At 47.1% G+C, this 24,270-nt stretch overlaps 1 protein-coding gene across 1 annotated transcript in view; it reads right to left on the bottom strand.

Moving 5' to 3' along the window:
* The window catches only part of LOC119160965 (uncharacterized protein C05D11.1), a 269,272-nt gene that overhangs the window by 66,179 nt on the left and 178,823 nt on the right, over positions 1-24,270 (bottom strand). Inside the window, exon 15 of the mRNA XM_037413256.2 lies at positions 16,032-16,165. Coding sequence (XP_037269153.2) covers positions 16,032-16,165 — 134 coding nt within the window. The remainder of the gene's footprint in view (positions 1-16,031; positions 16,166-24,270) is intronic.

Raw genomic sequence — 24,270 nt, 5'->3', positions numbered from 1 at the left:
TATGTTTCGGAACGCATCTGCTTGCTCAGGGCCCCAGATGAAGCCAGCATCTTTTTTGAGGAGTTGAGTGAGAGGGCGTGTGACGTCAGCGAAGTTTTTAACAAAGTGACAGAAGTAAAAACATAGGCCAAAGAAACTGTGAGCGTCTTTGGTACAGATTGGTACAGAAAAATCTTTTACTTCCCGTATTTTATCTTGATCAAGGCAAATGCCTATAAAATCAACAAAATGTCCGAGCACAGAAATTTCACGACGGCCGAAGTGGCACTTTCCCGAATCGAGTTGCGATCCAGCCGTACAAAAGACCGATAGGATTTTCGATAGCCCTTCAAAGTGCGTCAAAAAAGAAGGAGAAAAAACGATGACGTTGTCTACGTAGCTCAGGAACATGGACCATTTGAAGCCGTGCTGCAGGGCATCCATCATAGTGCCACGTCCCATATCTCAAGTTTTGTTATCACCCCAAAACACTACACAATTCTCAGCGCAAAATGCGCGTGCAGTTTTCGAGAAGCTTCCGGACTTTAGTAGATCATTTCGATAAGATCACGCCCACTCTGTGAACTGTACAGATTATTCTGGAACCTACGCCACCGCCAGCGATAACGCTAGAACATTCGATGGCAAGAGTATAAATGCCGACGCACTCCGCCCCTTGTCAGTAATTGATCGACGGCCGACACTCCGTTCGCCGCTATCAGTCCAAGACTGCTACTGTAATCGGACTTTCCGTTTACCAGGCACAGATTCACCTTAAAAAACAGTTAAATTCCAACACAATGTCTCCTGTCTTCGGCTACGTCACGACCCCGTGACAATATGTTCTAACGTGGTGGACGCATTGCATAAACCGAATGGCATCACTTTAAACTGGTAAAAGCCGTCGGGAGTGATAAACCTCGTGTTCTCACAGTCCATGTCATCAACGGCTATTTGCCAGTATCCGGAGTGAAGGTCAATGGAGGAAAAATACTCAGCGCCGTGAAGGCAATTCAGGGCATCGTCTATGCGTGGTGAAAGATGGACGTCCTTTTTCATGATCTTGTTTAAATGCCGGCAATCGACACAAAATCTCCAGCTGTTGTCCTTATTCTTCACAAGTACAACAGGGGACGTTCGTGGACTGCAGGAAGCCTCTATGATATTCCTAAAAAGCCTTTTGTCGACCTCCTGTTGGATGATGCGCTGCTCAGTATTGTACACGCGGTAGGGTAATTGATGAGTGGGACTCGTATCGGCTGTATCGATCCGATGCTCAACAACACACGTCTGGCCTAGACCCCGGGGCGGTCGCCAAGGTCGAAGATGTCCCAAAAAGATGCAAGGAGGGAACGTAGTTCGTTAGCTTCTTCTTTCGGTAAGTCGGGTGCAATCATCTTCGTTAAGACACTTTGGTCTGATGGAGGAGTAGACAAAGCTTTCCCTGCACTCGGGATGCTGTAATAACTTAAGAGTGCAAATATGGCACTCTGCCGCCGGCATAATTTCAGCGAGAGATATATCACGAGGGAGGGAAGGAGTTGAGTACATAGGCTGAAATTCACTAGTGGTAGGCAGGATGCGTTGGCCGTTATAGTGATGACAGTGTGAGGAAATGCAACGTGGTGCGAAAGCAGGACGTCAACATTGGGGGACACAATATAAACACCGTCTGGGACAGGTGGAACAGGGCAGACACCTATGGGAGCAACTGTTCGTTGAGAGAGACGCAGGTGTTCTGTGGAACAGAGCCTACTTGGAGGGCAACTTGAAGGATCAACAACAGTAGGTAGAAAAAGTTGCACTATACCGGCAGAACAGTCTATCAAGGCCGAATGTTCCGACAAAAAGTCATGGCCCAAAATTATGTCGTGAGGGCAACGTTCTAAAACATAAAACAAAACTGATGTGTGATGTCCGGCAACGCTGACGCGAGCTCAGCACACAATCACGGTGACTGTTCTACCAGCGGCAGTTCGGACCACAGGAGTTGGGCCAAGAGTAAGGACTTTCTTCAGCTGTGTTCTAAGGTCAGCGTTCATGATGGACACGTGTGTGCCAGTGTCGATGAGGGCCATAGTTGGTACGCCGTTGACGTCAACATTGATAAGGTTCCTATGTGCAGGCAGGGTCAGTAGAAGATTTTAGCATCAGGTCGGTATTGCAGCACCTCCAATAGGTGCTCCCGTCAGTTTTCCGGAGGTGAGCGCCAGAAGAAGCTTGGGGACGGCGATCAACGAGATGGGAGCGAGCGGGAGAAACGGCATTGCTGAGAAGGGGAGCAGCTGGATCGAGGGTGCGAAGAATTGTCAGGCGTTAGCGGCTCTGTTTGCGGTGACGACTGTGAATTCCAGGCAGGTGGGCACAGCAGCAGTGCGAAATGTGGCCTATACGACCTCAATCAAAGCATATTGGCCGGTCGTTTGGGGTACGCAATTCTGCTGGGTTGCGGTAACGTGGGGGTGCAGCAAAACGTGGGTTGGGCGCAACAACCAGAGGTGAATTTGGTGGAGCGTAGTCTGGACGATAAATTGAGCAGATGTTCTAGCAGGCGCTGGCCAATTCTTGTCTCACAACCGTCTGGATGAGGGAGACGGTGGCGTGATAGCTGTCAGAGTTGGGGGAGGGCAACGCGAGTGGAGCCGTGGCTTCTATTTCCCGACGAACAATTCGAACGTCACCGGAACTTTCCGTAGAAGGCAGACGAGGGTCCTCGCATGTAGATGTTGCAGCTGTGTTTGGAAGGCGGGCAAACTGGTGGAGAACACGGCGGCTTCGGACTTCTTCAAAGCGCCGGCATTCAGAAATAATGTCCTGGACCGTAGATGAATTCTCGAATGCAAGAAGGTGAAAGGCGTCACTATGCCCTTAATAACATTGCCAACCTTATTGGCTTCAGACATCTGCGAGTCCATCTTGCAGCACAAAGCGAGTACATCCTGAATGTACGTGAGGTAAGATTCGGTGCACAATCCAACCCGACGTGCGAGCTCGTTTTGGGTGGCGCGTTGACTTGCCACAGGCCTGTCGAATAGCTCTCAGAGCTTTTGCTTGCATAACTCCCAGCTGGTCAGCTCTTCCTCATGCGTTTCATACGAGACCTTTACGGTACCTCTAAGATAAAAAATCACGTCGGCCAGCAAGAGCGTTGGGTCCCATCGCATAAGTACACCCACTCGCAACGTATGACATCAGCCAGGCTTCTACGTAAACGTCATTGGTGCTGGAAAAGGTTCCTGGATCCCTCGGGAGCTCCAAGATGAGAGTTGACGGGCCAGTTGGAGAAAGCACGGAAGTGGTTAAAAAAGCCAGGATAGTGGGAGATGGGTCGACATTGCTGACTTCAGTCGCCATGAGGGAGCCCACTAAGTGCCTGCTACCAAGCTCCGTCTTGCTTGAAGTGAGTAGAGAATAGCTTTACTGGACAAAATACAGAATGAACTCGGGACGGACAAGATGGCATCCCGCTCGCTCGTAGAGGCCGACCACATCATCTTTTTCCCCGTCCTTTTCGTCGTTCTCATCTGCCTGTTACAATATAACCCACACCCGCAATTTTGACAGACCATTCAGTGTAGATGCTACTCAAAAAATGGAAGTATTTTCTAGAATTACATAATTAGTGATGCCACCGAAGTCTTATGATTTGGAGCAATTTTCGAAGCAGCAAAATTTTTATTTTAGGGCACTTTGCAGCAGCGAAATTTTTCATTTGGGGGCACTTGGGAGCAGAAAAATTTTCTACTTTGGAGCACTTTGGAGGAGCAGAATTTTCCATTTTGGAGCAATCTGGAGCAGCTAACTTCAAATCCTGTAGGAGAAGCAAGTTGCATTTAAATTGAAGGACATGAAAAATTATTCTGAGGCTCTTGTGAAAAGCAATAAATAAAATATTTAGATTCATTGCAAATTTCATGAAGCCATTCGTCTTAGAAGCACTCCCTATTTCAATAGATGATGCAAGAATAATGCCCTATGTTGTTGAGCATTCTGGCAAAACTTGTTCAGTGATTTTTTCCGTAGCAAATAAACAGAATACTGGTTGAATAAAATTGTACTTCATAGAATATTACAAATACACCTAAGTGATTATCAGCAGATACAGTAGACAAACGATGTGACATACAACGCCAAAAGACTCTCACAGTCCCAAGCGCATTTTCCTATGATGACTTCAAGAATAAAAAAAGGTTCTTTTTCTTCACGACTGATTAGACTGCTGGGCACAATACGAAGTCATTCAGCTGGTCTCAGAAAGCCAACTTCCTCCGGAATCATCTCTGTGCTGAAACTACACAATTCAACGAACTTCATTTTCTTTCTGCAGCCATAGTTTACGTGGCTAGGGCGTTCCGTCTATACTACAAAAGCCCCCATCGTGTTCTCTAGAAAGCCGTGCATAAAAAAAGTTTCACAGGGAACCTTATGCATACCAACACGAAGGCAAGATCCATATTGTTTTTAATAGGATAGCAATTATTTGGACATTCTCGACTGGTTTCTGCCATTGCCAGGGGTGTAGCCAAAAGTATTTTAAAAAATAGGAAGGGGGTTGCACCTTGATCTGAGGGGGGGGGGGGGGGGCAGGCAAAAGGCAATTTTGTACTATATATGCCACGGCGAAAAAAATTCGGAAGTGGATGGTGGGGCAACGTTCCTAATGTACCCCCCCCCCCCCGCTATGCCACTGGCCATCATGTATTGTGTAACGTCCAAATCGGTAACATCCCCTCGCGCATCGTCTTTTACAGGCGGGTAAAAGTGTGCGAGCAGGGGTGCAGGGGTGACGAACATGGCTAAAGCAGAGACAAGAGCCAACATATCTCCTTTGCACTGATGGCGAATGAGATACCCTCACCCGCGTTCCAGGCCTCCCATTTATTGTTATTCAAGCCCAGAGGATAACGTCACCCGTGCCCAAAAGACACGAAGGACCGAGCGAGGAACATGAGGGTGAAGGAGCATTGTTATGAGCTTTGACTTTAAGGGTGTGATCGCTGGCGCACACACTATTTACGGCTGGTGTACCCTTCTACCTTGTACTCCCAATGCGAACAGACTGTGAAAAGTGCTCGGTTTTCTAGAGCGGCTATATAAGGGTATGCACTGAGCCATGATCACAAGGCGGCCACACCATAGTGGCTTCATTTTGGAGGTTCATTCGTACATGCAGTTGTGCTGTACAAATGAAGTCACACTGGTCTAGACCAGCGGAGCGTGTGCCTGTCGACACTGTTGGCCGCGGTTTCTATCTCAAGTTAGATACAAACCTCCATTAATGCTTACATTACAGCACAAGGGCCTAACACGCAATACTACTGTGTACATGCGTTCTATCTGTATGTGCATCGGCGTGCAGGAGATGTTTCGAGGGTCTCTAGTCACCCAAGTCGCAGCTATCGAACACCACGCATGCAGCAAGTTTCTTTTAGAATGACTGCTAGTTGGGCGTGTTGGTAAAGGTTTATGATGAAACAAGCGCTAAAACTACACACACTCAGAGAGGACACAGACAAGCGCTTACTAGCAACTGAAAATTTTATTTCGAAGCGAATACTAATAAATACATCACACGCATGCACATCATTCCCGACTTCTCTGTCATCATCAACAACCTGATATAACAAAATATGCACTAACATAATCGACGGCACACAATCGGAAACAAACACATGTCAAGAACTAAGGAAAGAAAACGTAAAAGAGAAAAAAAACGGAAAAAACTTAAAACAAAAAACAAGAACAAAAAACAAAAAACTGGTTTATGTGACGTCCAAAAAAGCAAATTCCGCATCTGTTAGTAGAACTGACGCTTGACTGACGCAACTGTCCCCTCCTTTCCTTATTCTACACGCTTCCATTATTTCTCTCGTCGTCCGCTTGTTGTGCCTGTCAATTATTCGTGTGTCGGAAAATTTCGGTTGGCAGGTGCACTCCTTGCAGTGCATCGCTAAGTGTGAGTAAGGGGCCCCCTTTAGTGAACTCTCATGTTCACGAAGGCGCACATTTATGCACCGACCCGTCTGACCAACGTATTCCTTTCCACATGTGAAAGGAGTTCCGTATACAAAATCTCTTTTGCACTCAACGTACCTCCTGCCACGTTTTATGCTACATCTGTTCGATTCTCCAGTTCCTTTCTTGTTGACTAGCCTTTCTACTGCTGGACAACTCTTTGATCATTTGCTTTCAGCTGAAAAAAACAGCCCGCACGCCATACCATCATGCAACTTTTTCCAACCTATGTGAAATATTGTGCAGATCAGGATGACCACTGTCCGCTCTTTTTAGACCGTCACATAACCCAGTGTTTTTTTTCTGTTTTACGCTTTTTTCTGTTTTTTTCTGTTTTACGTTTTCTTTTCTTAGTTCTTGACACGTGTTTGTTTCTGGTTCTGTGCCGTCGATTATGGGGGTGCATATTTTGCTATATCACATTGTTGATGATGACAGGAGAAGTCGGGAGTGACGTACATGCGTGTGATGTATTTATTAATGTTCGCTTCGAAATAAAATTTTCTGTTGCTAGTAAGCACTTGTCTGTGTCCTCTCTGAGTGTGTGTATTTTTAGTGCTTGTTTCATCATGAGCAAGTTTCTGCGAGTGCGCGAACCTTCGAAATGGCAACCCCGCCACTAGCGCTTCTCACAGATGACGTCAAGCTTTATTATTTGGTATAACAATACAATTTGTTAGTATCGCATTCATGGCTAAGAGCGTAAGTGAAACTAACAAATTGTATCTTTTAGATTCGATATCACGTAACTCAAAAGAACGCCGGCTAAAGAGACAATGACCACTTTAGTTGCCGAAGCTTTCGTGCTGTCAGTTATCTAAACGCGAAGAAGATGTTCGTAACACAGGAAGTTCACGAGCAGTTTCATTATGCCTCGAGTTAGCACACGCCAGCCACTTCAAGCGACGCAGCAGTCTCCCCTTTACCCGTCCTATTAAAATGAAACAATAAATGCCATGCCGGTTTTTTTTTTTAATGGTCAGCTATTGACCCTTAAAAGCAAGAGGCGAACGTGTAACAAGGCATAGCCGCTTCACAGGCCTTCCAATGCAAGAGCCGCTAGCGATGGCCTCATGGCTGTGCGTATTAAAACCAAATCGCCATTTCTCCGACTATGAAACATGCTTTTATAAATGCAATGACATTTAAAAAGAAAGCATACAAGAATTTTCAGAACCAGCACATTCAGCATGGTATTACCGATGGCCATGCCAGAATGATCAATTCGGACCCTAGCAACCTCGAGTTCGAAAGGGCAGGGTTTTTTAGAGGCTTTTACCGCCACAGTGAATATAAATGCTGATGTGCTGGTAGAAGGAATTATGAAAGAGCTCTTCTGTATAATGATTCATGAATAAAGTGTATTAGAGGAAAAGTGTCAAAGCGTTCGCCATCATTTATGTATTTTCTGCAGACGAGAAACACAGAAAATTTAATCACGATGTCCAGAAATAGACGCGACATCCTGGTGGCACGCGTGCAGTTATTAGTGAAAACTGCTTTATTACATGCCGCATAACTTTTCAAACGAACTATCAGCAGCGTTCTTGAAACAAATGACGTCCGCCGATGAATCTCCGACACAGTGTTCACGCTACCGATTGGACTAGATCTCAAGAGCCTCTGCGGAGAGCGCGTTTCGCCCTTAAGCGGAATCACACAACAAAGTTGCGTTTGTACTAAACATAGCATTATGGATTTTTGGACGCACGCGTGACCACTGTTTATTCAGCATAATAAAATAGGTACGTGAATGTGACTTTGGTGGCCCCGAAAATAGGATGCACAAGTAATTGAGGCATCAGTGTGGCTATTGCCGGTGATAGATGCTCCCAAATCGAACTTCGGTGCAATTTTCGTTGATATTATCAGAATAATGCAGGAGTGAGATCACTACATATTTTTTGTTTTTACTTGTTTTCACAAGTTTAATTTCTTCACTCTCATGACAAAAGAAGTTGAGATTGTAGTTATGAATGACATAATCTTTTGAAATCAATTTAAAGGAGCACAAGGTGTCTATAAAAAAACTAACAAGATCTCATTGTCCCCTGGAATTTAGTGACCTGGCTGCTTGCCACTGCATTTCGCATGAGGAGTTCACCAAAGCCACATGCACAAAATAACCATGATTGCAAAGCTCTCATGATAGAAGAAATCATTTCAAAAATATATCCTTGTCAAATAGATAGGCTTTCAATTCTACCTTTAAAATTTGTTTTTCTAAAGATGCAATATTGGGCAACTTGTTGAGTTAGGATATTATGTTTTTGGCACTTCTTATGGCCAGATTGGTATAAACTTTTTCTCACATATTTAATAAAGTGGGATTCACACGAGAAAAAAATCCCCAGAAGACGGGCGAGGATGGCGCATCACGTGACAACGACGTCACGGGTTAGTGTGTCGACGCGCCCTCTTCGCGGCTCCTCGGGGGAGGCGGGGATCATTTCTCCAACCAATCAAACGATCCACGTGCAGCGGGGAATGCAGAGGAATTTCGGGTGGGTCTCTGGCCACATTGCAGCCTTTTTTCGACAAAACACGGCAGCGACCTTTCCAATTTATGCTCCGGACTTGCAGACCCCGTCATGGCGAAAATGAGCGACAAAGCAACTTGTTTTTTTCTCTCGTGGAACAATATTCTTGTTTGTTGGAGATCTCGTTCGTGAATAACAGTAGGACTAATCTGGAGAATGGTGTGTGGGAGACGGTAGCCAAACAGATGATGGAGCGCTACCATCTCTATGTAGTGATATTTAGTTTTGTTTGAAAGTGGTTATTCTGATAAGAATTGTGACATCGCCCACTTTTGTTGTTGCTACTGCTGCTGCTCCACTTGTTCAGTCTGATGGAGATGTCTTACTTTATGAAGAAATTTTTTTTAACAGGCCTCTTTATTCAATATTATAAATGCTTAAAATATAGGCAGTCGTAGAATCCAAACGCTGTTTTTTATTTTGAGAAACATGACATACTTCACATTTTACTTTATTGGCTGCACTGATACAGCTGATTCTTAAGCTGAGTTCACGTAGTGAAGACATAAATGGTCTTCTATTACCTTGGGTTTTGAAATTATAAAAAAACACTTGTACAGATAATTGTCAAATATTACTAGGCTAGATCTCTCTTGTTCTCGGTTGTTTTCACGAAAGAAATGTTATGATAGCATAATGCCTTCTTTACAAAAAGCCAACCTACATCGAAAGATACTTTATTCCAATTCCTATCTACTAACTCAATATTAGTATTTGACGAGTCAGAGAGGCTGTGAGGAATTTCATAGTCGTCAATGACGCTGCCCGGAATGTCACTTTAGGAAAGTTCATCTTCGCAACAAAGAAAAGAGCTTGTGGTGGCTAGTCAAACCAAGAGCAATGCCGCGCCTGCATTCCACAAAAAAAAAGCAATAAACAGGGGGGGGGGGGGGTGTGCAAAATGTGCACTTCCCTCAAACCACACCAGCACTTTCTTCACTCAAGATACGCCAGCACTTTCTTCCTTCTCCAATAAAGACACAATGCGGCTTTGATCCCCCCCCCCCCCCCCTCATAGACGAAAGCTTCCCGGTATCTATGGTTGGGGGTCAAAGTTCTCCCACTCCATTGTATGGTGGAGACTCTGGCCACACTGATCTCTCCCGTCATTCACCTCGTCCGTGTGAGTGAGGGACATTCGGGGGGACTTATCCTTGCCTGTTGACGTCACTAGGCTCCGCCTTTATCCCCCGTGGATTTCTCCCTCGTGTGAATGCCACTTAACAGGTGACAAGTGCAATGATTTTTTTTAAACTTGATATCACTTACACAATTATGTTAAACTTCAAGTAAGCAATTAGAGTTAGCTGAGAATTTTGAGAATTCTCACATTAAATTTTTTCTAGTTCATTAAAATTATTATGTGCACTTTCTTGATAGCTATTAGCATTTTAAACTTGTGGAGCAGTATGAGTTATCAATGTCTCAAAAACATAAGAAGTTAAGTAGCAAGAAAAGTGTGCCCAAGAAGAGCCGCATTTTACGCCTTGTCATGATATAGAATGAAAACTGTGCAAATTTATATAAAACTTATCTCATAATTTAAATAAGCATATTAACCTATGTCAATGGTAACACTGTCATTGCCCTAGACCACACATTAAAAAAACTTTCAAGCAGCATCTCCTCTTTGAAAAATTGGCATGTATCGCCCATAGAAAAACTACATTTATAGTTATGTTTCATATGCTGTGCCTGGCTTGATTTTTCAACATATATTTGAGCCCAATAATGCAGAAAATCATGGCCATGAAGATACGTAGTGTCGTACAGCGAGGTTACACTCCCGAATCTCATTTTCTACTGTGAGATGGTTTTCCAGGTTCCCCACCAGAGTTGCACAGCCATTGCAAATAGGTCTGCTACAATGCAGAATACAGTGCAACTCTAGTGGCAGATAAGTAGCAAAGCAAAACTGGTTACAGCTAACACAACAGGCATGGCAGTGGGCGGCAGATTATTGCCGGATGTGCGCCAATTATCAGTAACCATGTTAGTGACAGCCACGGACAGAATATTGCCATAAATCGCGTCTCTAATGGTTGCATTAATTATATGCACTATAATGCAAAACAGATCACAAACAGCCAGAACTCCAGCCTGTGGAGAAGCACAGGGAGGAGTGCCCAAGAAGGCACAAGGACGCACGTGTCCATGCCGCGGCTGGTTAGCCAAACATTGCGTACAACTGGTATAGACACAGGGCAGTGTTTCTCTGTTGGTGAATTTACAGTGCAATATGGCACTGCTAGCCGTGTTGACAATCTTGGTCTAGAATTATAAATAGGTAGTCTGATCCTTAATCTTCTTCAAAATGAGGGTGGATTTACCTCCTGTCTATGATATAAAAGTGATTTACCAAAAAATTACGGAACAGGCTTTCAAAGCAGGTGAACGCTCTGCCGGCAACACTATTGCCGGAGCAATGACCTGACAAGAGACAAAACCTTTCGTCAAACGAGCCTTGATATTTTACTTTTCCTAGAAATGGTCGAACGGTTGCACTGTGACAAGTAGACGCTCTGAGAGTGTGACGAGTGGAGTACATTTTTCAGTGCAATATGGATTAGCAGTGGCCAGGACGAAAATGTGTGTGGTGCGCGGCGGCGCTGCTCTTGAGGGAGCGGGAAGAATACGAAAGAGATTGGAGCGCTCGAGAAGCCAGGCAGGCCGAGGTAGTCAGACAGCAGAATACATCAAGGGTTGCATGCTATTGGTCCGCTGCGGCGCGGAACCTCTAACGGGAAGACCCAAGGCAAACCTGGACGAGGAGCGGCGCCGGGCGACGACGATGCAATCGTCCCCATCGAGACCCGCGAGCGAGTTGGTGACTTTGGGGGCAACCAAGCCAGGCAAGCTGAGACATAGCTGCGGGACTAGCCTACCAGTGTTCCAGGCGTGGTTGCAAGCATGTGTCTGGCCAGCGACCCTACAGCGAAGCGGCCATCCCAGCGATTATCGTGATAGCAGCAGCACGACCTCAAGGTGACACAACGACACGTCGGATCATCTTGTCGACAGCGACGTGTGAGTGGCTCACATGTAGTGTGGTGCTAAATAGCTGCGCGGTGTCAGGGTCGCAGGAACCATGTACTGTAACTGAGGAACTGCAGGGACAATAGCTCCGCAAAAGATTTTAAGATCATTTATGTTATTGTAGACCTTTTTATATATGTGTGTCCATGTTGTATAAACGTGCTGCCGTTGTTTACGTCCCATCTCTTGTCGTTTGAGCACCTGGGCCCACATGAACCTGTCACTATTCGCGAGCCTTTTCAGGACAGGCTAATTACAACGGTAGCCAACGCTCCAACACAGGGGTGAAGCATGAATAATGACAACGTTGGAAGCATTGGAAAAGAGCTAGGACTGAAGGATGCAGAATTGAGGGCATGGGTAGAGAAAAAGCATATACAATTACACGATGAGCGTGCCAAGAAGCGAAATGCTCTGAAGGAGGAAATGGCATGAAAGCAGCAGTTGATCGAACAGGAATGAGAGGCAGCTCGTGAGAAAGGTTCTTGAACTGAGTCTTTGACTGCAAGAAAGTGCCGCTGGTTCGCAGGCCGCACTTTACATCACTGCTGCGAGAGCGAATGCATCCGGGGCGTATAACGTGTGCAGTCCCCACAAGCTTATACCACCGTTCAATGACGAAAGGTACGACCTAGATGCATATCTGCAACCCTTTAAACGTGTAGCCGTTTGCCAGGAATGGCCCCGAGAGAAGTGGGCCCTTTCTCTAAGTCTATGCATGATGGGGGAAGCACCGACTGTCATTGGACGCATGGACTTGACTGCTGCCTTGGATAGACACGTTAAAGCAGGCATTCCTACAACGGTTTCGGAACACGGCGGACGGGTACCGAGATATATTCTGTAATGCAAGACCAGAAGATAGGAAAACCGCCAAGCAGTACGCTTCAAGGCTCTGGGGTACTTCAATCATTAGCTGGAGCTCGCAGAGACAGAGAATGCTAAAATGGCCTTAAGGAGCTGATGATTTCCGAGCAATTTCTCAAGGACTGTTCCCCCTCATTAAGAGTTTTTCTGAAAAAAAAGACTTTGCCGAACAATCCAGGAACTCTTGCAGCCAGCTGACAATTTCGCCGAGGCTCAGGCTTTGTTGAACTTTGGCAGGGAGCGGCCTCAGAAGGAAATTATTCAAGGGTCCGGTCTAAGAACAGATAAAACGAAGACACCTGTGCGAGATTGGGGAGACAATCGCTGTTGCTTATGCGAAAAGAAGGGGCAGAGGGCAGCTGAGTGTTGGGTGCGCACTAGAGGTGATTATGGAGACGAAAGCCGAACAGGTGAGATGCGTCCCAACAGGAAGAAGTTCACCACCCGAGAAGAGGGTGATAGTGAAGCGTCGTGCATGGTTGCAGTAGACCATACACCGGAAGAATCTCCAAGAAATCAAAGATTCTTTGTTCTCAAGGATGGATAGAGGATTTCCGTCGTCAATACCGCAGCCAGCAGGGGCGTTCCATCACAAGGAATCCAGAATATTCTAGTAAAGAAAGGATTTTTAGACAAGAAGCTGGTTACCGTGCTGCATGATACTGGCTGCAACACAGTCGTTGTCCGACAGGCAATAGTGCCCGAAAAAAAGATTCACTGGCACCTATAGACCACTATTATTGCTGGATCACACGGCACACTACCTCCCGGAAGCTGTGGTTTTTTTGGACACACCCTTCTTTAGTGAAGAGGTTCGTGCTTTGTGCATGAGAGATTCCCTGTATGATGTGGTCATTGGGAACCTACCCGGGGCAGCACAGCTCGACACTTCGATAGCAACTCAAAGGAAGGCTGATTGTCCAAGCGGCTGGAGTGTCGTTGAGCAAGTGACACCCACGACACGTCCTGGTAGACGACACGAGGTACCCGTAATTAACCGATCACCGGCATATGAACCCGAATCGAGAGAGAGAAGTCCAGCTGCGGTAAACGGTAATAAGCGGAAGGAGTGTGCGAAAAGGCATCAAAAGCCAATCCCATGTGAAACTAAACGGCTATCACCCATGCCATGGCCTAAAGCGCAATAGGAATCGCCCCTATCTGACTAGAACTCGACACAAAGAGGAGATGAGGCGACAGCGCCTCTTTACACGTCGCCGAAAATACCGCCGCGTTGGCAAAGGTGGCTGCACTACCAGAGCGGTCCACATAATGTGGCCAGCTGTGTTTGCTACAGATAGGAATCCCCGTCGCACCGCTTCCATGACTCGGACAAACCCAGTGTACCAACGTATCGGTTTCCGGCACTTTCAACCATCCCGTTCCTAGAGTCACCGACGACGTCATCAGGCCAAAGTGTTTAAGCGACGAAACAGACTTCTACTGACCTTGATAAGCTGCTGCTTGTCACAACAAAGTGAAGACCAGGAGGAACCCACCACGTGCATCGTGTGTTGTGCATTCTGCGTGCGTGGATGTGTTCTCGCGTCAGAGATTGATTGATTCGTGGGGTTTAACGTCCCAAAACCACCATATGATTATGAGAGACGCCGTAGTGGAGGGCTCCGGAAATTTTGACCACCTGGGGTTCTTTAACGTGCACCCAAATCTGAGCACACGGGCCTCGACATTTCCGCCTCCATCGGAAATGCAGCCGCCGCAGCCGGGATTTGAACCCGCGACCTGCGGGTCAGCAGCCGAGTACCTTAGCCCCTAGACCACCGCGGCGGGGCTCTCGCGTCAGAGGTGGCAGGGTGTTTGTGCCTCATGGCGAGCTGCCATGGTGTGCTGGTACGTGAGTCTTGGGATCCTAATTGTGCTGTACGGGAAGTGCTCTGCATGTGTGCGGTGGCCACGTATGTATTTTTTTTGTGCCATTGTGTCACGTCTATGCCAATCGTATCCGCCGAACACATTCTGAAAGCGGGGGGGAGTGTGACGAGTGGAGTACATTTTTTAGTGCAGTGTGGGTTAGAGGTGAAAATAGGACGAAAACGTGCATGGTGCGGGGCGGTGCCGCTCTTGAGGGAGCGGGAAGAAGACAAAGGAGATTGAAGCGCTCGAGAAGCCAGGCAGGTCGAGGCAGTCGGACAGCAGAAGAGATCGAGGGTTGCATGCTACTAGTCCGTTGCAGCACCGAACCTCTAATGGGAGGACCCAAGGCGAACCTGGACGACTAGCGATTCCGGGTGACGATGGTGCAAGCGTCACCATCAAGACTCGCGAGCGAGTTGGTGACTCCGGGGGCAACCAAGCCAGGCAAGCTGAGACCTAGGTGCGGGACTAGCCTACCGGTGTTCCAGGCATGGTTGCAACCATGCGTCTGGCCAGCGACGCTACAGCGAAGCGGCCGTCCCAGGGACTATCGTGATAGCAGCAGCACGACCTCAAGGTGACACGACGACAGGTCGGACCATCTCGTCGCCAGCGACGTGTGAGTGGCTCACATGCAGTGTGGTGCTAAATAGCTGCGCGGTGTCGGGGTCGCAGGAACCGTGTACTGTAACTTAGAAACTGCAGGGACAATAGTGCCGCAAAGGATTTTAAGATTATTTATGTTATTGTAGACCTTTTTATATATGTGTGTCCATGTCGTATAAACGTGCTGCCGTTGTTTACGTCGCATCTCTTGTCGTTTGAGCACCTGGGCCCACACGAACCTGTCACAGAAGGACACATGACCTATTGCTTCCTCCACATGTGACCACTGTGTTACAGTGAAGCATTTCTTTTCCTACGCAGTTGTTAGAAGCCCTCTTCAACTGTCCACAGGGTGCACTGTGGTTCCCCCCTCAACCCCCCTTTCTTTTCCCTGCTGGCAGCAACAAGACTTGGGCACTTCGTCTAACAATCATGAACACTGCTACATAGCATCACCCTGTGACTCAAAAGGGACCATCATTCTCATGGTTTTAGGCGAAATTGATATTACACACTGCCACACAACTCCCGAAATTTTCTGACTGACCAGGCTGATGCAGGCTACTGCATCAGATTATCCAGTGCAATTTATGAGATAAATTATTGGAACACAGATTATTTGAGGTAAGTGAGATTTTATAATAACAGAGCGAATTATCAAGTTTCTGGCAGTAGCTTTCGAAGTCAACAATATATCACACCTGGCAAATCATTGGCTGGACAATATGGCCCCATTGCAGTCGGCATGTTTGCCAGCTTTAAAAGCCAAAAGGCTGAAATTGACCTCCCCATGTTAGGCAGACTAAGGAAAAATGCATGCTTTCCACACTGTGCTACTCTTGCCTGCCCCTCCGTGCCTGCCTAGCCACATTTCCGCTACTCCCCCCCCCCCCCCCTAGCACATATGAAGTTGGCGTGCTCTCTCATACTCTTCCGCGGCGTTGCACATGCTAGGCACATAAAATCTCAGTGCACTTTCACTTTGTATAGACCTCCATGATGACGACAATGGCACCATCAGCACATTTTAGCTTGGTGTGCCTGCTGCCATCATAATGAAATGTACATACGTCCAATATGACTGGCTAAAGCAGTGTGGATGTCACATCATACCAAAAGGTAGAGGGAGGCGTACTGGGCATGTGAGCCAGCAAAGAAGCGTGTACTGCACTCAAGGCCCAACCCAGTGAAAATGTGAATGGTGTCTGCTTCCAGTTGATTGATGACCTCGTTGTGGTTCATGCGTCCTGCACAAAAAAAATGGTCCCATCCACTGCACTCTCAAATGCTGCAGGATACCTAGGATGGCGACTTATTGCCGTTTAGCATGCAAAGCTAGAGTACCTCACAGCAGCAAAAGAGGAATGAGACATGTCAACTTTCATCAAGTAAGAGATAACCCAATCAAAAGAGAGAACATTGGGGGAAAATTTTTACTGATATTGATATCTCATTGCACCATACATGCAGGTACAAGTGAAGCCCCAATTAAATACAGAAGGAAGCTACCAGAAGCATGGTTATGTGAACCTCGCTTCTCAATGATTTCATGAGCCTGGTATTTATTTATTTTATTTATTTATTTGGATACTGTAGAACCCGGAGGGCATTACATAGGGGAGGATTTATACGGAATGAAATACAGATTTCCAGCATACAGCAATTGAAAAAGGAAAACTAGATAATGCAGAAACAATAACATTTCACAAATAACGATAACATCTAGATTCTTTTTAGGTTCGTTCAGTTTCAAAACTGAACACAGTCAAAGATGACATCATATATGTCATAAGGATCAACAAGCCTACAAATTGTGTACCAACATGAAGACTATGATAATTACTATCTAATGTGTATATTCACAAAGCTAATTTATTATTGAATGCAAAGCATTTCTTAGCGAACTTTAACGACTTTGAGCGTATCTATCTAGCCACCTACAACTTTTACCACTCCTGGCCGTTTCTATAATGGTATCAATACCAAAAATGGTATGGCATAACATAACTGTATGATGAGCATAAGTGACTAGTCATAACATGAAAATCATGACTTGTATGTCATGAATGTCATGATTTACATTTAATGGTCTTGCTCTTGCGGTGGCTTCATTCACATGACATGTTATAAAACTTGTATGGTATGACATGAATGCATGGTGAACACAAGTGACACACACTCATGTGGAAATCATGACATGCATGTCATGTAAGTCATGACTAGACGCCATGCTCATGGTGCGCTCGCGGTTGTTTTGGAAGCTTCACATGTACCAAATTTGGTATTTTGGGACGTGAATAAACGACGAAGGGAAATGCCATGTACATGCAAGATAATCATGAGGTACGTGTCATGTGAGAACATGACTACATGCCACACTCCTGATGCGCTCACGGCGGTTTCGCTAGCTTCACATACACCATATTTTCAATAACAGGATGTGAATGGATGATCAAGTTATGTGACTGGTGTAAACATGATAATCATGAGATGCATGTCATGTAACATGACTACATGCCACGCTCATCATGCACTCGGGACCGCTTCGCTAGCTTCACATATACCAAATTTGGTATTACGTGACTTGTATAAACGACGAAGGTAAATGACATGTTCAAATGTGGCATGCATTTCATCTAAAACATGACTACATGTTACACTCATAGGACACTCGCGGCCATTTCTCTAGCTCCACATATACCAAATTTGGTATCACATGGCACGAATAGACGACGGAAGTAAATGACACGTCCAAACATGATTATCATCACATCAAAGTCATGTTCCGCATAATTTACCTCTGCCTCATAACATTATGCTGATATTAAAGTGACATATCAACCTTCCTCATTCGTACGTCGCTTATCATCGATTCCCACTGTACGTGAGATCCGACATTTTTTTTTTTAGCATGGACCTAAAAGTTTGTCTACCAACTGAATACTTCTGCCTCAGCAGAAAGAAATAAAGAATAGCCTTTAAAGTACTGCACTGAAGTGAAAATGCCTGCACATACTAATTTAAAAAACAAAACAAGTTTTTACAGCGAAAGCTGTATATGGCTAGGAGAAACAAAAATATGTCTGGCAGCGGTGTCATGAGCGGTCTCCATTGGCTGTGTTATCAGTTATGTCATTTGCAGCGTCGTACCAAGGCACGGACGTCATTGGCTGCGTAAGCGAGTGTTGTCACCCATACCGTCACAACCGTCCATAAGCGTATGCCACGGACAATTTTAGAAGAGCACCGAAAGTAAGAGAGCTCGCATTCGCTGGGTCGATAATGCAGTCCGGGCACAAAAACAGGCCCAGGAGGCCGAGTTCCAGCAGCAACTGCGAACCGATGATCCAGCAGACTTCCAAACTGCAATATATCGCTAACGGAAATGCAGGCGCCAGTGGTGGGCAGATCCTGCAAACCACACCGCCAAGTATGCTCCCGACGTCAAACACTTGCAACGTCATTGCAGCGTCAACATGATGATTGCGAGAACGCATTTCCCGAGGTGAACGCCCACGTTCGGCAGGAGTTTTTCCAGCGGACAATGGCTTTGGCTACGTCGTCTGTTACTTCCTGTGGTTCGAAAACAACCACTACGATTAAAGCATTGCCAAGCGCATTTAACCACTCATTACACTCCTCCGTGACCGTGATCATGTGAGGCACAATGTGCGGCATGTGAAATAAACATGTAGTAAACCAAAGGCAAATGAGGTTTGTCTAACCACATTAGGAAGCGTGAAAATGAAACCAATAATTGTGAAATGTTTCTGTACCGCGTCAGGTTAAACTCACGGGTAAACACCGGCGCCGCACCTTTCAGCTTTTGCTGGTTAACATTAGTACATGCTTGTGCGGCGAATTTCCTCTTACTTTATTTTGGCATAGCGAGACATAAATACATCACATTATTCAAGTTCAGGCTGTCTGCGATTTCATGTTACCCGTATTTCATAGGCTAGAACGTGATAAAAACCAAATGATTTAAGACAAATAAAAAGAAATTTTGCATGAATGCAAAAATGGAAATGCAATAACCATGAGAAAACATAGGATGCTTGCACTGCGGATCAGTCGGAACTGAATCTCATTCTTAAACGACACAGTTCAATAACTCACTAAGGAAATGAAATATGTTGGAGGCATATAAATGCACACAGGCTAAACTTGTTCCAAATGATGTTTAATGCAAATAATATTTAGTGGAGTTTTGTGGCGCAAGGGCCTTGGGTGGCCAAAGAGCCCCGTGTCTTTGATGCGATGACAGGGTGTATTACGGCTCTATGAAAACCTAAAATCAAGCACTATATTGCCGCATTCAACCTGCAGAGGAGAGCTCGCACAGCCAGAGAAGAAGACGAAGCTCTTGCCCGGTCCTCTTTACGAGCGCCTTTCATTTTTAATTAAAGTGAGCTCTTCTATATCGAACTCCTGCTGTGTCTGCGTCGTGACACTGGTGGAGGAGCTGGGTACATGTCCAGGACGCCTTCCAACAGCCCGGGATCTAGTCCACAAAGACTTCCGCTCGTCGAAACACCCGTTCACCGCGCCAGCCGCCGCCTGTTAGGCCTGAGCCCAGAGTTCGGTCCTTGGACGGAAAACATGACTGCCCCGGGAAGCAGTTGCCCCACCATGACGAGCCCAAGCACGACACAGGTGACTGCTTTCACCCCTAAAACTCCTGTGGACTTCCATGGCAACTCATATGAGGACGCAGATGACTGGCTTGAGGAGTTCGAGCGCACAGCCAACGTTAACGGGTGGAACGCCGCACAGAAGTTGGGGTACGTGTATTTCCCTCTTCAAGACGGGGCTCGCACGTGGTTCACGAATCGCGTGTGGTCAACGTGGGACGAGTTCCGGCAGAAGTTCCTGGACACCTTCGCAAACACCGAAAGGCGGGAGCATGCACAACGACTCCTTGAATCACGGATTCAAAAGCCCAACGAGTCTGTTGCTATGTTTGTTGAGGACATGGCTCGTCTCTTTCATCGAGCCGATCCCGACATGTCCGAGAACAGAAAGATCAGCCACCTCATGCGTGGTGTTAAAGAGCAGCTGTTTGCTGGTCTCGTACGGAACCCACCTTCAAACGTCGACGAATTTTCGAAGGAGGCGACCGCCATAGAACGCGCACTACAGCTACGGTACCGCCAGTACGACCGTCAAAACAACAGCGGACAAATCAGCGCAACCGCCGTGACCACGGTGACTCCTGACGAGCGTTCTTTGCGTGACCTGATACGCGAAATTGTGCAAGAAGAGGTGAAGAAGCTCGCCGCCACACCGAATGACTGCGCGATTGTGTCGGTCACAGAAGTTGTTCGCCAAGAAATAAGGCAAGCGCTTTCACTTCCCGAGCCGAACACTGAAATAGTTAGGCCAACATATGCAGATATTCTCCGTCGACAGCCTAGATCTAATGTGCCGCCACCTCAACAGTACCACCAGCAACAGCCGCCGACAGTGCCTTGGTACTACAGGGAAACGTCGACGCCGATGCGACCCCCACTCCGCAAAACCGACATATGGCGTACCCCTGACTACAGGCCCCTGTGCTTCCATTGTGGGGAAGCAGGCCACATCGTGCGGTATTGTCCTCATCGCGTTGCCGGGTATCAAGGATTTCCGTCCACTACCCCTCGGCGCTATTTCGACGGAAGACGCAACGTTGAAGCGAGCGCGACGATCCCGCGAGACGTTTCTCCTGGGTTCCGGTCACGCTCGCCCTCCCCAGGTCAGTTTCCCCGATCTAATAGAGGTAGCACCACGGACATGGCGAGAGGAAGGTCTCCCAGTCCACGCCGGGGAAACTAAAAGCAGCGACCTTAGGGGGGAAGGTTGCGAATTGCCGAAGATTTGAAAATCCCCCATTGCCGCCGCATGAAGTGCCACACATTTCGAATGAACCGACGAAAGACGAGATTGTCACCGCCGACATTACACTTTCAATTGACGGTCACGACGTGACCGCACTGGTCGACACTGGTGCGGACTTTTCAATAATGAGTGCGAATCTGGCCGACCAACTCAAGAAGGTAAAAATGGAATGGACGGGGCCGCAAATTCGAGGAGCCGGAGGCCAGCTGCTGACACCAACCGGAAAGTGCACCGCACGAATCAAGATCGGGGATTCATCATTCGTGGCAACCTTCATTATTTTTTCTGAGTGTTGTAAACAGGTCATCTTGGGTATGGATTTCCTGCGGGAGTACGGTGCCATTATTAATATACCGGACAGTGTACTGACCTTCTCAGCGGACCATAGTGCAGCGCTGCAGCGCAAGCCCATGCGCGTGATTGACGACGTGACCATGCCACCGTTGTCATGCCGCCTCGTCTCTGTCACGTGCAACACGCAGCATAGTGGAGAAGGTGTCGCGGAACAAATATCGACGCTTTTACTCTCTCGAGGAATCGCTATTGCCAGAAGTCTCGTCAGTGTAGTGTCTGGGCAAGCAGAGGTCCTGTTGACAAACTTCAGCAACGAGCGTCGACACATTGCAGAGGGTACCACAGTTGCATACTTTGAAGAAATTGTAGAATTCCGCGAGTGCTTCGCAGTACAACAGGCAGAGACGCTGGCCGCTTCAACACCACTGCCTGTCGACGTGAGCACAGATTTATCGCCAGCGCAGAGGCAGAGTCTTCTAGATATTCTCGGCCAGTTTGAAGATTGTTTTTCGTCGACCTCGAGAGTAAATCAAACGCCACTGACAAAGCACCGAATTATAACGGAAGAGACGGCAAGACCAATTCGACAAAACCCATACCGCGTGGCACCGAAAGAACGCGAAGCAATCCAAGAACAAGTCCAGAAAATGCTCAATGATGACATCATTCAGCCGTCAAAAAGCCCTTGGGCATCACCGGTAGTGCTAGTTAAGAAGAAAGACGGCAGCTTACGCTTCTGTGTGGACTACCGCAAGCTGAACCGCGTGACCAAGAAAGACGTATACCCACTACCGCGTATTGACGATTCACTTGACAGGCTGAGGCATGCACGCTTCTTCTCGTCGATGGACCTGAAAAGCGGTTATTGGCAAATCGAGGTCGATGAGCGGGACAGAGAAAAGACTGCTTTTGTTACGCCTGACGGGCTTTACGAGTTTAAAGTCTTGCCCTTCGGATTGTGCTCAGCCCCAGCAACATTTCAGAGACTGATGGATACCGTCCTATCAGGCCTTAAGTGGCAGACGTGTCTGGTATACCTCGACGACGTCATTGTTTTCTCACCAACATTCGAGGAACATCTAAGACGGCTGCTATTAGTATTTCGAGCAATACGGTCTGCTGGCTTATCGCTGAAACCTCAGAAATGTCATTTCGGTTTCAAGGAACTCCGATTCTTAGGACATGTGGTGAGCCATGAAGGTGTTCGTCCGGACCCCGACAAGATCGACGCCGTCCGAAAATTTCCGGTGCCAACAGAAAAGAAGGCCGTAAGACGTTTTCTTGGCCTTTGCGCCTACTACCGCAGATTTATCGCCAATTTCTCGCACATGGCGTCGCCCTTAACACGCATAACGAGAGACGATGTTCCAGTTTTATGGGGCGAAGAGGAACAAGCAGCATTTGACGCTCTACGACAGCGCCTGCAGACACCCCCTGTGCTTGCTCACTTTGACGAGGACGCTCCAACCATGATCCACACTGATGCCAGCAACGTAGGTTTAGGCGCTGTACTCGTCCAGTGGCAAGACTCAGCCGAGAGAGTGATTGCATATGCAAGTAGGACGCTTTCCCGTGCCGAGTCCCATTATTCCACAACGGAAAAGGAATGTCTTGCTGTAGTATGGGCAGTTCTGAAGTTTCGCCCATACCTCTACGGCCGTCCCTTCCACGTAGTCAGCGACCACCACTCTCTTTGCTGGCTGACCAACTTGAAGGACCCATCCGGTCGGCTAGCGCGCTGGAGCTTACGCCTACAAGAATTCGATATGACGGTCGTCTATAAGTCGGGACGACAGCACTCTGATGCTGATTGCTTATCCAGGTCGCCTATAAAGCAAGATGATGTCTCAGAAGATGATGACATGGCATTTTTAGGAGTGGTCGACACGGTCACCATTTCGTCTAAGCAGAAAGAAGACAGTGAGTTGCTCCCTCTTATTAATTTTCTTAACGGCCAGTCTACAAGCGTTCCCAAGATATTTGCAAGGAGCCTGCCATCATTCTGCTTGCGCAGTGGTGTCCTATACAAGAAGAACTTTGCCCCCAGCGGAAACGCCCACTTACTTGTCGTCCCGACATCCATTCGCGATGAGATCCTGAGCGCTTGCCACGATGAGCCACCCTCCGGCCACCTCTGATACACGCGCACATTGGCCAGAATCCAACAAAAGTACTACTGGCCGAAGCTTCCAGGCACTGTAAAGCATTACGTCCGCACGTGTCTCGATTGTCAACGACGAAAATCGCCACCTTTAAAACCAGCCGGATTGTTGCAACCAGTTCAAGTGCCCACCATGCCTTTTGCACAAATCGGAATGGATCTCCTTGGACCATTTCCGACTTCGCATACTGGAAATAAGTGGGTAATTGTCGCTACGGACTATCTTACTCGCTACGCAGAAACAAAGGCTTTATCAAGTGGAACCGCAGTAGAAGCGGCACGATTTTTCATTGAAAATATCGTTCTGAGGCATGGTGCTCCTAGAATTATAATAACAGACAGAGGTACCGCTTTCACGGCCATGCTCCTCAAGTCAGTGCTTGGGTTGAGTGGAACAGCGCATCGAAAAACTACCTCCTACCACCCACAAACCAACGGCTTAACAGAACGCCTCAACAAGACAATTGCTGATATGCTTAGTATGTACATCGACGTGGATCACAAAAATTGGGACGACGTTCTACCATACGTGACGTTTGCTTATAATACGGCGCAGCAGGAAACTACGCGGAGCACGCCATTTAGTCTTCTTTATGGCCGTGAAGTGACGACAATGCTTGATGCCATGCTGCTGCACGACTGCGAGGATACAGACACGGATGTTCAAGCCTTTACCCAACGAGCTGAAGAGGCACGGCAGCTAGCACGCGTGCGAATCGCCCGACAGCAGAGTTATGACGCACAACGTTATAACCTGCGACACCGATACGTCACTTATCAACCAGGCGAGAAAGTGTGGGTCTGGAGCCCTATTCGCCGACGCGGCCTTTGTGAAAAGTTATTGAAGAAGTACTTTGGTCCCTACAATGTTATACGGCGCCTAAGTGACGTGAATTATGAGGTCATCCCTGACAGTTCCTCACGAGCTCAAAAATCTGAAATCGTACACGTTGTGCGGATGAAGCCATATTTCAGTGAGCCAGTTGCGTAATACGTCAACTACATACACCGCGTATT

The sequence above is a fragment of the Rhipicephalus microplus genome, chromosome X (genome assembly GCF_043290135.1).
Source record: "Rhipicephalus microplus isolate Deutch F79 chromosome X, USDA_Rmic, whole genome shotgun sequence".
Classification (NCBI taxonomy): domain Eukaryota; kingdom Metazoa; phylum Arthropoda; class Arachnida; order Ixodida; family Ixodidae; genus Rhipicephalus; species Rhipicephalus microplus.
The sequence above is the reverse complement of the archived record's forward strand: the minus strand, read 5'-3'. Positions and strand labels throughout refer to the sequence as shown.